Below are 13,516 nucleotides of genomic sequence, written 5' to 3' on the forward strand. Positions count from 1 at the left end.
ATGAATACGTTATGATGGGGGTTGAAAAAAAAAAAAAAAAAAAAAAAAGACAACAAAAAGGGAAGATAGTTTTCTTGCAGTAGGAGGCAAATGGGAGTGTCGAAAAAGCACAAAATTGACCATTGCAAGTCAACAGAAAGAGAGAGAAAGAGATATAGACCCAGAGTAGTGAGAATCAGTCAAGGGGTGAACTACTTTACCCATTTGTGTATGTCCAAATGCTGTCGTTAGAAGATAGCAAAGTCCGCATATGTGCCAGTTTCAGCTACTTTCGAAATGACAACTCCTTATAAACATTTTTTATATTGGTAATTGTATGGGAGTAGCCTGTTCATAGCACTTCATCAACAGATAGGAGGTTGTATTAGATGATGTAACTGTTACTACTACTACTTGCTCACTGTATGATTGGTTTTCCCGGAAATAGCAGGGAAATCGGATACAAGGTCTCTGGTAGCGCAACTCTCTCTCTCTCTCTCTCTCTCTCTCCCTATCAAAATCAAAAGATGTTTCTTTTGCCGGGGAATATGAAGGGAAAAAAAAAATGGCATCAGTGTTGGATTAGCAAATCAGCAAACATCTCTACACAAATCATTACGTACACACAATGAAGGCATCAATTAGACTATTAAAACACACGATAAAGTTTGTGGGAGGACCCCACCCTGTTCCAAGTATGTTGAATCATTACCTTGTGACTGAAATTTTTCATGTTTACTAACATTTGTTCCATTCTAGAACCTCATGCAGCAGGGCCACACCCACTTGCACCAAAGGGAGTTGTACCAGGATCAGTTGGTATGTCATCTTCATCATCATCATCATCCAGTGGATCTCAATCTAGAAGTTTCCACCACAAGAGTCCAGTTGAGCCTCAAAATGGAGAATTCTTTTCGAGAAGTGAGTTGCCTAAAAGATTCAGATACCCAACTATAAAAGATTGGGAGATTGATCAGGTAAGTAGTGGAGGTGCTGATGTTGTGTTTTAGAGAAGAAAGTGGGGTATTTTAGAGCATTGGTCGAGAGTGTAGAGGTAAAATATACAATGAACGTTTCGAAACTGTCCACTGATTGACAATTGTAAGGCACTATTGCTTCTGCCAGGTGGATCGATCTCTCATGAGGTGTACTACACTTCCTTATGATTGATTGTCTTTGCTGTTGCTACCCCGTCTCTCTGCTCTACTCTTCAAGTTAGAAATTGCAAATAATGAAGTCAAACGAGACAAGACAACAAAAAAAAAAAAAAAAAAAGAAATGAATCGCCACTCAAAAGAATTCCAAATCCAATCCTTTGCCAAAACACTTCTCTCAATTGCCACAATAAAAGATGAATCACGATCCATATCAATGGGGTAGACCCTCGAACGAGACCTATGGAGCTTACAACTACAACATCGCCAATGCCAACAATGAAGAGTTTAAAGACTACAACCACCATGCACATCAATTCCCCAAAATGAATACTCAACAGCCTATAATCACTGGTACATCGGTTATAGCCTCCAAATTTGCCAACGGTATCATTATGGCTGCTGACCATGTTGGGTCTTATGGGTCCTTGTTGCGTTTCAACAATATTGAGCGGTTGATTAAAGTGGGACTGGAGACTGTTGTTGGCGTATCGGGGGACATATCCGATTTCCAATATATAACTAGACTTCTTGACGAATTGGAGATTGAAGAAGAGGTTTATGATAATGATGGTGGAAATTACTTGAAAGCTCCTAATGTGCATGAATATTTGTCTAGAGTTATGTACAATAGAAGGTCAAAGATGGATCCATTATGGAACAGTATTGTTGTTGGTGGGTTTGATGCTGACAGGAAACCATTTTTGAAATACGTTGACTTGTTGGGAGTCACTTATCATGCATCTACCATTGCCACTGGGTTTGGGTCACATTTGGCTATCCCATTGTTGAGAAACTTGATACCGGAGGATAAGGACTATGTCAAGATCAATGAGGATCAAGTGAGGAAAGTAGTTGATGACTCAATGAGGGTGTTGTTCTATAGAGATGCAAGATCAGGAGAAGTGTATTCGTATGTGGTCATCAAGTTGGATGAGGAGTCGGGAAAGGTCAAATTTGAGTTTGTCAAAGATGCCAAAGTAGAGAACCAAAGTTGGAGGTTTGCAAAGGATATCAGGGGGTATGCCAGTAAACAGCAATAGAGTAAAGTTGAACTACACTTGTGTATGTGAAGTAAATGCTTGAAACAAAAAGAGCAAATCTTTTTGAAAATATTGCAGCGGGTAGATTAATACCCGGCTTTATGGGTCTGAAATGGAAAAGAGCTTTCAGAAGTGCAATTCCGTCTATAGCTCTACCCTTTCAAAGCTCTATCTATTTGAATCAGACTCTGTAAAGTGTAAAAAGGTTACTTACTCAACTGGGGCGTGTCGTGTATTTGTTGATTACGACAATGATTTTCTCTCCACAAAATTTCAAATGTTATTAAAATTTCTTTTTTTTTTGTTTGTCTGTTCCTTCTTTAAAGCTGTTTTAACCAATCTTTACTTACAAATACCAGATATCTATCCTAACTTCTCTGGTATATCTACCTCTTTTGTCGTTAGTACTTACTCAAGACTAATAGAAGCGCACTACACAAGAAATAGAGCACAATTCTCGGAGTATTCACACATGTCATTTGAAATAACGTTTTTAGGTGCTAGTGGTGGTCCATTAGAGGGCAATACATGTTCACTACTACTTAAATCTACAGATGTCACTTATCTGGAACTTTTGGAATTGGAAACTGGCGCTGAATCTGAGGGTGGCAACAGCAACAGCAACAGCAACAGCAGCAGCAGCAGCAACAGCAACAGCAATACATACAAGACCAACACAGAAGAGCTACTTTGCATTGATGCCGGTTCAGGTATGGGTAAGCTCACAGAAATCATATATCAAGAAAGCAAGTACCATCAATCAGCATGTAACTTGCTAAATTACTATTTCGATTCTGAACCTATTGACTATTATTACCACCAGGATGTCAAGCGTATAGAACCATTTGTCAATTTCAACGAATACAACACCATCACATACTCCAAACTTTTGTTCAACAAGTTGAACAATTTTCTAATAACTCATCCGCATTTGGATCACGTGTCATCATTGGTGATAAACTCTGCTGGTTTCACGGTAAATAACCCACCAAAACAAGTTTACGGATCCAAATACACAATCAATTCGCTCCAACAGCACTATTTTAACGGGATAGTGTGGCCCAATATGCCGAGCTTTGATATTCTTGAATTGGCACCGTTGGAATTTGATATTACCCATAAAATAGGCAATTATGACGTACAAATGTTTCCAGTAAGCCATGGTGAATTAAACATGATTGAGAGTAAAAAAGGTGGGAGGCATTCAAGCATTACTACGATACCTGCAGGAGTTAATGAAACCCACTATACAATGGCTTCAACCCATCGGAAAAGCTCTGATCCCGATGTGCATCATTACCAATCCACGTCATTTTTGATATCGAAAAACGATGCGTATCTACTTGTGTTTGGCGACTTTGAAAGTGATATGGTTAGTAAACTACAACGCAACTTGAAGATTTGGCAAAGCGTGGCGCCGTTGGTGCTAGGGCACAAATTGAAAGGAGTGGTTTTGGAATGTTCAAATGCAAAAGAAACTGATCCAAACAAATTGTATGGACACTTGACTCCAAAGCATGTGATTTACGAATTAAACCAATTGAATCAGGAGTGCAAGAAGCTAGGGGGTAGTGACGTGGAAGTACCGTTGAAGGGACTAAATGTCATAATCAACCATGTTAAGGAACCAATACTTTCCAATATCCGTGAAATTACTGATCCTAGAAAACACATTTTAACCGATTTGAACAAGTACAATCAAGAGCAAGGGTTGGGGTGCCATATATCAATCGCTCTAAGTGGAACTACTATAGTTTTATAGAAAATGATAATACAATGTGCCCATATGCAACATATAGAATACAGAAATGTATTGTTACAATCTTATTCTATTATATAGCTCTCTGAAATGATGTTGGCGTGTAAATCAAATGGCAAAGAGTTTTCATCGTCGTCATTCGAAACGACATCAGTGACAGAGACTCCTCCCAAGGACACATCACTTTCAACCAAGTCGACATTGTTTATATCAAATTGAACTTCCAAGGGGAACAACGATTCTTCATCTCCGCCTTCGACGGGAACCGCAAACTCAAATGACCCTTGTGGGTCGTCGAGTGTAATGGACCCAATATTGAATACAATTCCTGTTTGGTCCAAAATGTCATACGATATAGCATCATTGCCCTCTTGTAATACAACATCATGGCTCACAATTGGAATCAATACCTTGACATTTTCAACTTTGAAAGCGTCGTTTGGATGCGATGATGTAAAATCAGCAGGTAACTCATACTCTAGCGTGACTTGAGCAATTGCGTTATCATCAATGTTCACCCAAGCGGTAATCAAGATGGGGATTGATGTCAAGTCATCTTGTTTACCCACATATCTCCATCTCAAAACACCCAAAGCTTGGTCGTTTGATGGGAAGGTCTTTGACTTGTCCTTGACTGTCAATATACTTTCATTCTGAAACAAGTTTCGATCGACATTTGGATGTGTCTTGTACTGTTTCTTGTCGGCCTTGTCACTAATCTTTAACAAAATCTTGGCGTTGGCCAAGGACTGATCATTGATTCTCAATTGCAAATCGCCTTTGACTTCAGATGAAAGAACCGATCCTTCACGAGATAAACGAGCATTGACCTTTTCATTGACAGTGATGAGGATACCGTTGTTGGGCACTTTGGGGGCTTGTGGAGCAGGTGACACCGTCTTGGATGGCGGTGCTGGTGATTGCTGATATTGTGCTGGAGTGGAAGAAGAAGATGATGATTGAGAAGGTCTGGCAAATGCCGGTTGTTGGTTACTCAACAATGGTTCATTGGCTGGTGCGAGTGGCCTGTTAGTCTTTTTACCCAATTGTAGTCCCCCGCCTCTTGGTCTTGAACTGAATGTTGATTTTGTTTCTTTTTCAGTTTCGATGGGTAATGGAGGTTGATACACTGGTTGTTGCACGGTTGGTTGGCTCAAGCTAGAATATGCACCACCGCCAGCACCACCACCGCCAAATCGTTGACCGAAATCGTCATTGTTTCTATTTGCCAACTCTCTTCTTTGAATCTCCTTAGCTCTTCTTTTTCTTTCCTCAGCAGCTTCAAACTCCTTATTCCTCTCAATAATCTCTTGAATTTTTTCTTCATGGGAATGCATCTCCAAAAACGTTTGCACTTGACTAATGGTTAAATTCTCCTTATACCCCATATTAATAATCTCGTCAAATGCATCGATTATATCAAATGCCGAATCAAAGATCTCACGCTCATCAACATTACGCAACAAATTTGAAACAGCCAGTGCAAAAAGATGCAACGTATCGATATCTTGCAAAATATTTGACGTCTTGTTTGATATTAAAACGATATAGAATTCTTCCAATGGCTGATACACATATCTCACATTCTCATCCTCAACGGTGGTGTGTTGGCTGGCAGAATTGGAAATCAAGCTTGGGAAATTGGCCAAGAGCGCAGTGATCCTGTCTTTAGAAATGTCTCTGAATTGTCTTGATAAGAGAGGCTTGCCACCACGGGTACATATTGAGGCTGCTAAGACGACCATTGTATGATTTAAAACGTGATTCAATGGTTGTGGAAAGGTTGTTTTGTTTGTTGACTGGTTGGTGTTGACTTGTTGGGAAAAGGAAAAAAAAAAAAAAAAAAGAAAACGTCGTACGTGTTGCGATCAAAAAAAAAAAAAAATAAAAAAAAATGAGAATAAAAGGTCGTGTAATTTGATACATTTTGTGGAATAGTTTTTGCAGCTAATGAGGAGTAAGTGCTGTGAGAGCGATCATTGTTGGTGTCGATGCCTGGGCTGGGTGATTAAGAGTGTTGAGGTTGAAAAAAAGGTGGAGCAGGAGCTTAAAGTGAGAGTGATTCATTTTTTTTTCTTTTGTAATACTGCTTTGGATTTTATTTTAATGAAATAATTTTGCTTCAATAACAGAGTAAATATCGAAGAAGGATACGCTTTAGGACTACAATTTGTTATTTTCCATTCCATTGTATTATATACTTTCCACTTTAGCAAATACTCTCCATGAATGTAAAGTCGAGCTTACACTAAAAAAAGGCAGTTAGTAAGAGGAGTCATTAAGTTTTCAACTCGCCAAGAACTTACCAATAACTCAGGTGTCACCAAGTCCTTGAATTTCTTCAACTTCTCTTCCACAGTGCACGTGATAAACTCGTCAAGACTAGTCATTTTCAATATCTCTCTGGATTGGAAATAAGTTAATCCACACTCACATAGAAACACACAGTGTTGATTTTCCAAATCCAATGGTTCATCAATCAACTGGGGCAGTTCCAGATGGATAATCTCCAAACACCAAAGCAAGACATCTTCCTGAGACACAAATAGGAGATTGATGTTGAGGGAGAGACAAATTAGCTGCAATTTTGCCAATTTCGGTCCGGCATAGTCAACAAAGGATGGGGTATTCACAATGGCAACAATATACAACCTATGGAAATGTTGTTTCATGGTTAAAATCTCTTCAAGAATGAGAAACTCGGTTGATTTTCCATCGCCTTGAATTAACAAATCAGCTGAGGTTGTATAGATTGCCGAAGTTGTGTTTATGACAATGTCAACCGCGTGGCCGAACTTGACTTCAATTACGCAAAGCTTCTCACTCAATGTTTTGGCGGTTGTGTAGTCCTTGTTCCAGAACGATTGCGTTAGTGCGATATACTGATTGGATGCGAATTGATACTCTTTGGTCGAATCTGAAAAGGACGAGTCGAAAAAGACACTGTATTGAGGAGCATTCAACTCTGTGGATGTGTTTTCTTTGGTGTCCTCTTCGACGTCTGGTTTTGTCGCTTCTTTATTGGGGTGTAGAAACAGTAATAATGCTAGTTCTTGAGGTATGTCAACCATTTTTGAATTCAACTTGCGTTTCTTTGTAGCCACCAACTTTACTAGTGCGTCAGTATCGTCATGATACGTTGCTAGATTTGTTGCAGCATTGTCGTTCTCAAGTTGCGTTGTGGTTGTCTGCTCTTGTAAGTGCGGGTAGTCCAAAACCAACGTGTCTTCAACCACACAAGGCCCTAATTTGATACCATCTTCAGAAACAGTGCTCATTGGCTGAATAGTGGTGTCCACTTTGGAGTCAATATTTTCATAAAGAAAGTGACTTTGCAAGGTTTTAATGTTGGACGTTATTGGTTTCCACTCCATTTCAACAATTAGTTGGTACTTGCTTAAATGCCACGGTTTGGTATCAAAGTGCTGGTTTGTGTACAGTTGGAGGATGTATTCTGCAGACTTGTTCTCTTGTTGGTATGGAGTTGCCGTTGGTTGTACCATGTACTTCCTACTGTGTGTGATGTCACGTTCAAATAAAAACAAGTTGAGCTGGTGCATATCGTAGCTCCTTGCCAAGTCTGGACTCTTCCAAGAAACAAAATCAAAATCGGTCAAAGGGTTCCCGATATCTGGTGAAATTACTGGCAATTCAAGTCCACTTGAGTATTTGTTGACTAGGTTGTGTTGTTTTAGAAGAAGTGTTGTTGCTTCATTCGTTAGTCGAGGCATTTTGGAATCGAGATTTTCCTCAACTAGGTCAAATAGATTAATCTTGTTGTTGCATTCCCAACACGGCAAACTTGGCTCTTGAAGTGGCTGTCGTGGCTGTAAAATCACCGGCACTTGAATAATAACATTGCACGAGATTGGCTTTAGCAGCAAATGCTGAAACGAACAACTTTCATTTCCAATGGAGTACTCTTTGACAGGCTCCTCTAGAAACCCGAATGCTCTATGGGGTATGTTATTGGGCTCAAGCTGTGGTGTTGACACACGCTGGCATACTTGACCAGAATCAATCTCTTCAAGATAGGTTTCCCATAATTTTGCAACACAACTCGACTCAGGACCCACATGGACATGATACTTCTCAGAGACGATCACAGACGCAAACTTGGGATGTAGTTCAAGTTCAGTGGTTACTTTCTTCAACTGATGTACAAGTATGTGTGACACTTGCTTGTTTACCTTGATGATTTCATAATTGAACCTAGGTATGGTGTTGTCAACTTCTGGCAATGGCCATTCAGAAGTGTCGAGTGATTTAGTGACAAGATCGATGAACTTGGGGGGTGGCTGAGTCATGTGTCTGCACTGTGTTGTATGTGACTATATTTTTTGTTTCCTTGTTTTTGAAATCTTTGCAACCAACCATCACTAAAAAAAAACTTCATTTGGTAGACACTATTCATTGATACAAGTTTTGTATGAGACTGTTTATGACTACCCAACTCGCCTGAACATGAATCGTTTACGAGGGTCTATATCTATGCGATGTCATACTATCTTTGCTCGAAGGAGTGCCGCCGTACCATGCTATAATCAAAGTTGTGCATGTAATGAGTCGAATTCTATGTGTATGAAAAGAACTGCACATGCTCTTTCAATCTAATCCTCTAACAGTGTTTTAATTTGAGGTATGCCATTGTGTAATTCAACATGAGTCAACTGTGTAACCAAGACGACCTCTCGTCTAACCAGGAATTCCAATGCGAAACTCCTACTGAAGAAAAGAGCAATCACAATACAAACGCGTAAAGTGGGAATCTGCCAAGAATACGACGAAACCTATCTTGAACAAAGAAGAGTTTAAAATCAGGGGGTAGGAAGGGCCGCAGGTTAGATGTTTCCGCAGGTAATGGGGGAAAGGGAGAAGCTACTACTGTCGTCTACAGATGAAGGGTTTTGTGCTTGATTTGATCAAAAACATTCTCTTCTCCTTCTTAGTTGAGATGAAACATAAACAAACACAACAAACACAACAAACAAACACGCAGAAACGAAATTATTTTTTTCTATTTTTTCTCTCGTACCTAAGTCAGGGTCAGATCGTACTACCAACTTCTTTTTGATAAGCCCCTTCTTCCCTAGTCTCAAGTACCTTACAGAATGCTGGATACACTAAATCACAGACTCATTGAACTTTATGACAATGTACTTTTTGTTGGTTTCTCAGCGAAATACCTTTTGATCTGCAAAGGAGATTCCCTCGTGCAAAAAAAAACTGCACTGTTCATTTCAAAGGTAGTGTATTGAGACTAATCCCGCTCATTGGATGGACTGATATGCAGGATCTTTTGTTTGAATTGTGTACCTGACGAAAAGAAACGTTACACAATAATGGGCTGGCCTATGATGTAATACAATTTCCCCATCGTCGTACTCCCCAGTACGCAAAAACAGAAGTGATGAAATGCTCGTGCTATTTATTTTAAAGGGGATAGCGAATTGTGATAAAACCAAGTTACCTATGTTCAGGCCAAATCAAAAGGTAGTTGTTGTATTGTTTTCAATTGAGTGCTCTTCGAAAAACCCCTGCGCAGTATGAAACCTTCAACGACAGCAGGGGCATCAGAAGTTGTCGTCGTTATATGACGTATGATAGCTTTGGTGTGTATTTTGTTGTTGTTTACAGTCCCCTTTGTGCTTCTTTAGCTCTTTTTTGTAGAGAGTTTAACAATACGGCACGAAAATCCTTATGAAGAAAGGGGCAAAAAAACAATTCAGGGAACAATAAGAGAAGGTTTCTTCTCTTTTTTTTTTTTTTTTTTTTTTTCTTGAAACAATAGGCACACAATTTTCCTCTTTCTAATTGGTTTCAGGGGGAACATTTGGTTTAAACGCCAGAAATAAAATAAAAAAATACAAAAGATGCAACTTCGATGCATGTTCACTAAAATGAGACATCAACAAATTTTTTTTTTTTATAAATTGACACATATTTCCCCTTAAAAACAAGAGCTCTACTTCTTTTTTACTCTTACGTATAAAGAGCACTACATTCTTCAAGTCAATACATCAACTCAAACTCCACTTTCCTTTCAACTACCGTACAGACGTCTTACTCCTTTCAAGTCACTCATTTACATCAGTCATGCCCACCACTACTTTGCCATCTAGCTTCATACTTGATAAATCAGCAACGTCTGATGTATCCACAGTCACGCCTTCATTATCCAACCTACATTTAGCGACAGATATACACAATTTTGCCAATGGCGGAGATTCAGTACAAACTGTGAGTACAGGCTCAGCAACAGGTGCAGCATCAAAATCACCCAATTCAGACTCATCGTCTTCCGTCACCGGCTTGGTTTACGCTAGCGAATCGTCAGAGTTGGCTGGCGCTACTGGTTCCTTTGCTGCTAGTTCCGATGTGAAAACATTGAGCATATCATCATCTAGTTCTACAAAAAGTGGGTCTTCTTCATCCACATCTTCTGGTGGATCTCTTGACTCCACTAGCTCTAACGGTGTTGGAAGCATTGGTGGGTCAATGAAGGGCGGTAGGTACTTACTTTTGTTTTCAGTGTTTACCGTTGCATCGATGGTTGTTTCACTTTGAGAAGATGTGTGATTCAAGGATACTGCAAGTTTATCTTTGAACAAAAATGTTTTATGACTTCATTTCGTTAGATTTCACTTTGATATCACGTTTTTAATTTAATTAATAATGAAACTGTTAATTCTCATACGTAGCTGCGATGGTGTGGTGGTCAGTAGGAGATGTGTAATCAAGCAAGCTAGCGTGAGTTTCCCATGGTCTTACTCTGTCAATATGTCAAATTGTGACTACCTAGTGTACCACTGACTCATGAGAAAGAGACATATTTTCAAACAATGCTCCCGTTCAATTCAAACCTGGTTCATGTATTCTCTCTTCCTCTTGGGATATGCAAACCCTGTAATCGAGCCTTGTCCAAACGATACAATCCAACAGATCGACATTGCTAGTTAGATCAACAGGAGTCTCTATCAACCTCTTCATTCAACTCGATGTATATATTACTCCTCTTACTAGGGCGTTTGTTCAAAACCCAATCAAACGTTTCAATAGTCGTCAGCTACGAATATGTGCAGGTAGTAGCTTCATATCACCACTAGCACTATGCAACGACTAGATTGCATTGAAAGCAATGCATGTTCGATGAGTGTGTGGGTGTGGGTGTGTGTGTGGGTGCTGGTGGGTGGGGTCTTCAAAAGCACCCGATCGGAATTAGAACATCGGAGCTTTCTCCACGAAGACGCACAAAACTAACGGAAAACGTCTTTGCCGCTTGTATTTTTTTTTTTTTCTTTTTTTCTTTTTTTCTTTTTTTGGCCTTTGGCGCAAAATTACTCATCCTGGAATATGACTGTATGAAATAATAAAAGTAGAAGAAAAAAAAATTTACTTTCCTTCGAATACCCTCCTTTCAATAGGAAAACTGACCCGACAGAATCATTTACTCAACTACAGGAACGTTGATAATCATTGGTGAATCATTTACTCATTTGCTCAATCACCAACATAAAACACACACAATCAACCACGACTGCAAAAAAAAATATGCCAACCACTTCTGACGATAGCCTGTCTAAACATAGTGTGGCGGACTCGGTGGAGGCCAACGATACCATTTCGCCATACCAAATCCACGCATTACATGCGACAAATACACAAACCTCACAACGTTCTGAGCAAACGTCCCGATTAACGAGGTACAGGACGGGTCAATCTGAACTATCACGAATATTAACTGGTATACGAGACGACCAGCAGCTAGATGAACAAGAAGACAAAAGTTATAAAGAACGTGGTGAGGCTGAATACATAATAGCTCAGGAGATAGATCGTGCAATTAGTCGAAATGCCAGTCGTGCGCAGAGTCTAGACATAGAGGAACAAAAGTCGACTCAAGAAAGTGCTATTGAGGAGGTGTTGGAGAAAGAAGAGGGCAATGTTGATGACTACCCCACGGATGGAAATTTTGCCTGGTTAATGTCAATTTGCGCGATGTTGGCTTCATTTTCTACATGGGGTGCCAATGCCGGGTATGGTGTCTTTTTAAACTATTATTTGAACTCGGGTACTTTTCCCGAGGCTACTGAATACGACTTTGCATTGATTGGTGGTATTGTTGTTTTTCTTGCTAATTTCCTATCGCCGTATAGTGCCGTACTACACAAGGTTCTTGGGTTGAAATTGGTATTTGCATTGGGACTTGCGTTTCAAACGCTTGGATGGATCGCTGCATCTTTTGCCACCAGAGTTTGGCATTTATACTTGTCGCAGGGAGTTGCTGTGGGAATATCGTTTTCCCTCATTTTCATTCCTTCGACTTTAGCGTTGCCCACTTGGTTTGTGGAAAAAAGGGCCACTTCAATGGGGATCTGTGTTTCTGGTGCTGGGTTGGGTGGGTTGATTTTCTCACTCAGTGTGAACAAGGTTATTCAAGACACTGGTGACCAGAGATGGGCTTTGAGAATGGTTGGGTTTGTTACGTTGTTTGCTGTTGCTGTGGTCATCTTAGTAATGAGACCTAGAAGGTCACTACACCCGCCCCCACCAATGAGACAGAGATTGAGTCGAACATTCATCAAGGATAGTTTTAAAGTCATTTTTGATCTTCGAGTGGTAAAGAATTATGGTGTTCAACTTGTTGCCCTTTGGTTCGCCATTGCATTGATTGGATATACGTTGATGTTGTTTACAGTATCATCGTATGCTACTTCAATCGGCTTGTCACATGAACAAGGATCAGCGTTAACTGCGATAATGAACGCAGCTCAAGTTGTTGGAAGGCCCTCGATGGGTGCCGGTGCTGATCGGTTGGGCCGTTCGAATTTCACTGCCATTATTTGTTTAATAATTGCAATACTCTTGTATGCGTACTGGATCAATGCAAAGACATATGGTGAAATGATTGGCTTTGTGGTGCTTGTTGGTTTCATTGTTGGTGTCGGGTCATCTATGGCTCAGCCTTTGGCTGCCGATGTTCTTCAAGGAGAATTGGAACAGTTACCAGCAGCTTGGTCGTCGATCAATATCTTCGTGTCATTCTTTTGTCTTGTTTCTGAAGTGATCGCATTGGCTTTGGTTGTCAAGGGCGCCGCTAATCCTTATTTGCATACCCAAATATTTGCTGGAAGTTGCTTTACCGCTTGTTTCTTGATCATGTTGGTGTTGCGAGAACATTTAGTGAAGAAGATATTACAGTCACGTCTTGACGCCGCCAAAACTAAACTTGATCACATTAACGGTAATGTCACGACACGTGGGTATTTAAAAGACACTGACAAGGATATTAATATCGAAGATGAAGAAGAGGTTTTATTAGACAGAGTCGAAAGGTATGAGCATTTATTACGAAGGTCGGTTTTCGCATTTTTTGGTAGAATTGTATATCCAATTAAAGTTTAAATACAGAGTCATATTCTACATCTTCTAGTTTAACTTGATTGTGTGTATTATGTTCTTATATATTAGACCAGTTCCAGCAATAACAAAAAAAAAAAACATACACAATGGATTCTTAAAAACCTCTAATATACATAAAATTGATATGTTTTCGTAAACCACTGACAAAAGAGAAAGAA

General features: G+C 39.7%; 7 protein-coding genes across 7 annotated transcripts; 5 read left to right on the forward strand and 2 right to left on the reverse strand. All coding sequences in view use genetic code 12, as the record gives it.

The window, feature by feature from the left end:
- Nucleotides 1–607: 607 nt before the first annotated feature.
- Nucleotides 608–989, forward strand: KGF57_004226 (mitochondrial 37S ribosomal protein YMR31; the record flags this gene model as incomplete). Its single annotated transcript, XM_051753713.1, has 2 exons — nucleotides 608–674; nucleotides 739–989. The coding sequence occupies 2 exons, from the start codon at nucleotides 608–610 to the stop codon at nucleotides 987–989; spliced, it is 318 nt and encodes a 105-aa protein (XP_051607263.1).
- Nucleotides 990–1,330: 341 nt separating this feature from the next.
- On the forward strand, nucleotides 1,331–2,176 carry KGF57_004227 (proteasome core particle subunit beta 7; the record flags this gene model as incomplete). Its single annotated transcript, XM_051753714.1, has 1 exon — nucleotides 1,331–2,176. One exon carries the CDS (start codon nucleotides 1,331–1,333, stop codon nucleotides 2,174–2,176), a length of 846 nt encoding a protein of 281 aa, XP_051607264.1.
- Nucleotides 2,177–2,648: 472 nt separating this feature from the next.
- Nucleotides 2,649–3,938, forward strand: PDE1 (3',5'-cyclic-nucleotide phosphodiesterase PDE1; the record flags this gene model as incomplete). Its single annotated transcript, XM_051753716.1, has 1 exon — nucleotides 2,649–3,938. The coding sequence occupies one exon, from the start codon at nucleotides 2,649–2,651 to the stop codon at nucleotides 3,936–3,938; it is 1,290 nt and encodes a 429-aa protein (XP_051607265.1).
- A 62-nt stretch (nucleotides 3,939–4,000) lies between these two features.
- RET2 (coatomer subunit delta) lies at nucleotides 4,001–5,680 on the reverse strand (the record flags this gene model as incomplete). The annotated part of the gene is made up of 1 exon (XM_051753717.1): nucleotides 4,001–5,680. The coding sequence occupies one exon, from the start codon at nucleotides 5,678–5,680 to the stop codon at nucleotides 4,001–4,003; it is 1,680 nt and encodes a 559-aa protein (XP_051607266.1).
- Nucleotides 5,681–6,178: 498 nt separating this feature from the next.
- KGF57_004230 (uncharacterized protein) lies at nucleotides 6,179–8,242 on the reverse strand (the record flags this gene model as incomplete). Its single annotated transcript, XM_051753718.1, has 1 exon — nucleotides 6,179–8,242. The coding sequence occupies one exon, from the start codon at nucleotides 8,240–8,242 to the stop codon at nucleotides 6,179–6,181; it is 2,064 nt and encodes a 687-aa protein (XP_051607267.1).
- Nucleotides 8,243–10,031: 1,789 nt separating this feature from the next.
- Nucleotides 10,032–10,502, forward strand: FAV2 (Fav2p; the record flags this gene model as incomplete). Its single annotated transcript, XM_051753719.1, has 1 exon — nucleotides 10,032–10,502. One exon carries the CDS (start codon nucleotides 10,032–10,034, stop codon nucleotides 10,500–10,502), a length of 471 nt encoding a protein of 156 aa, XP_051607268.1.
- A 984-nt stretch (nucleotides 10,503–11,486) lies between these two features.
- On the forward strand, nucleotides 11,487–13,340 carry KGF57_004232 (uncharacterized protein; the record flags this gene model as incomplete). The annotated part of the gene is made up of 1 exon (XM_051753720.1): nucleotides 11,487–13,340. The coding sequence occupies one exon, from the start codon at nucleotides 11,487–11,489 to the stop codon at nucleotides 13,338–13,340; it is 1,854 nt and encodes a 617-aa protein (XP_051607269.1).
- Between the last annotated feature and the right edge of the window lie 176 nt (nucleotides 13,341–13,516).

The sequence above is a fragment of the Candida theae genome (genome assembly GCF_024610275.1).
Source record: "Candida theae strain CBS 12239 chromosome Unknown scaffold62, whole genome shotgun sequence".
Classification (NCBI taxonomy): Eukaryota; Fungi; Ascomycota; class Pichiomycetes; order Serinales; family Debaryomycetaceae; genus Lodderomyces; species Lodderomyces theae.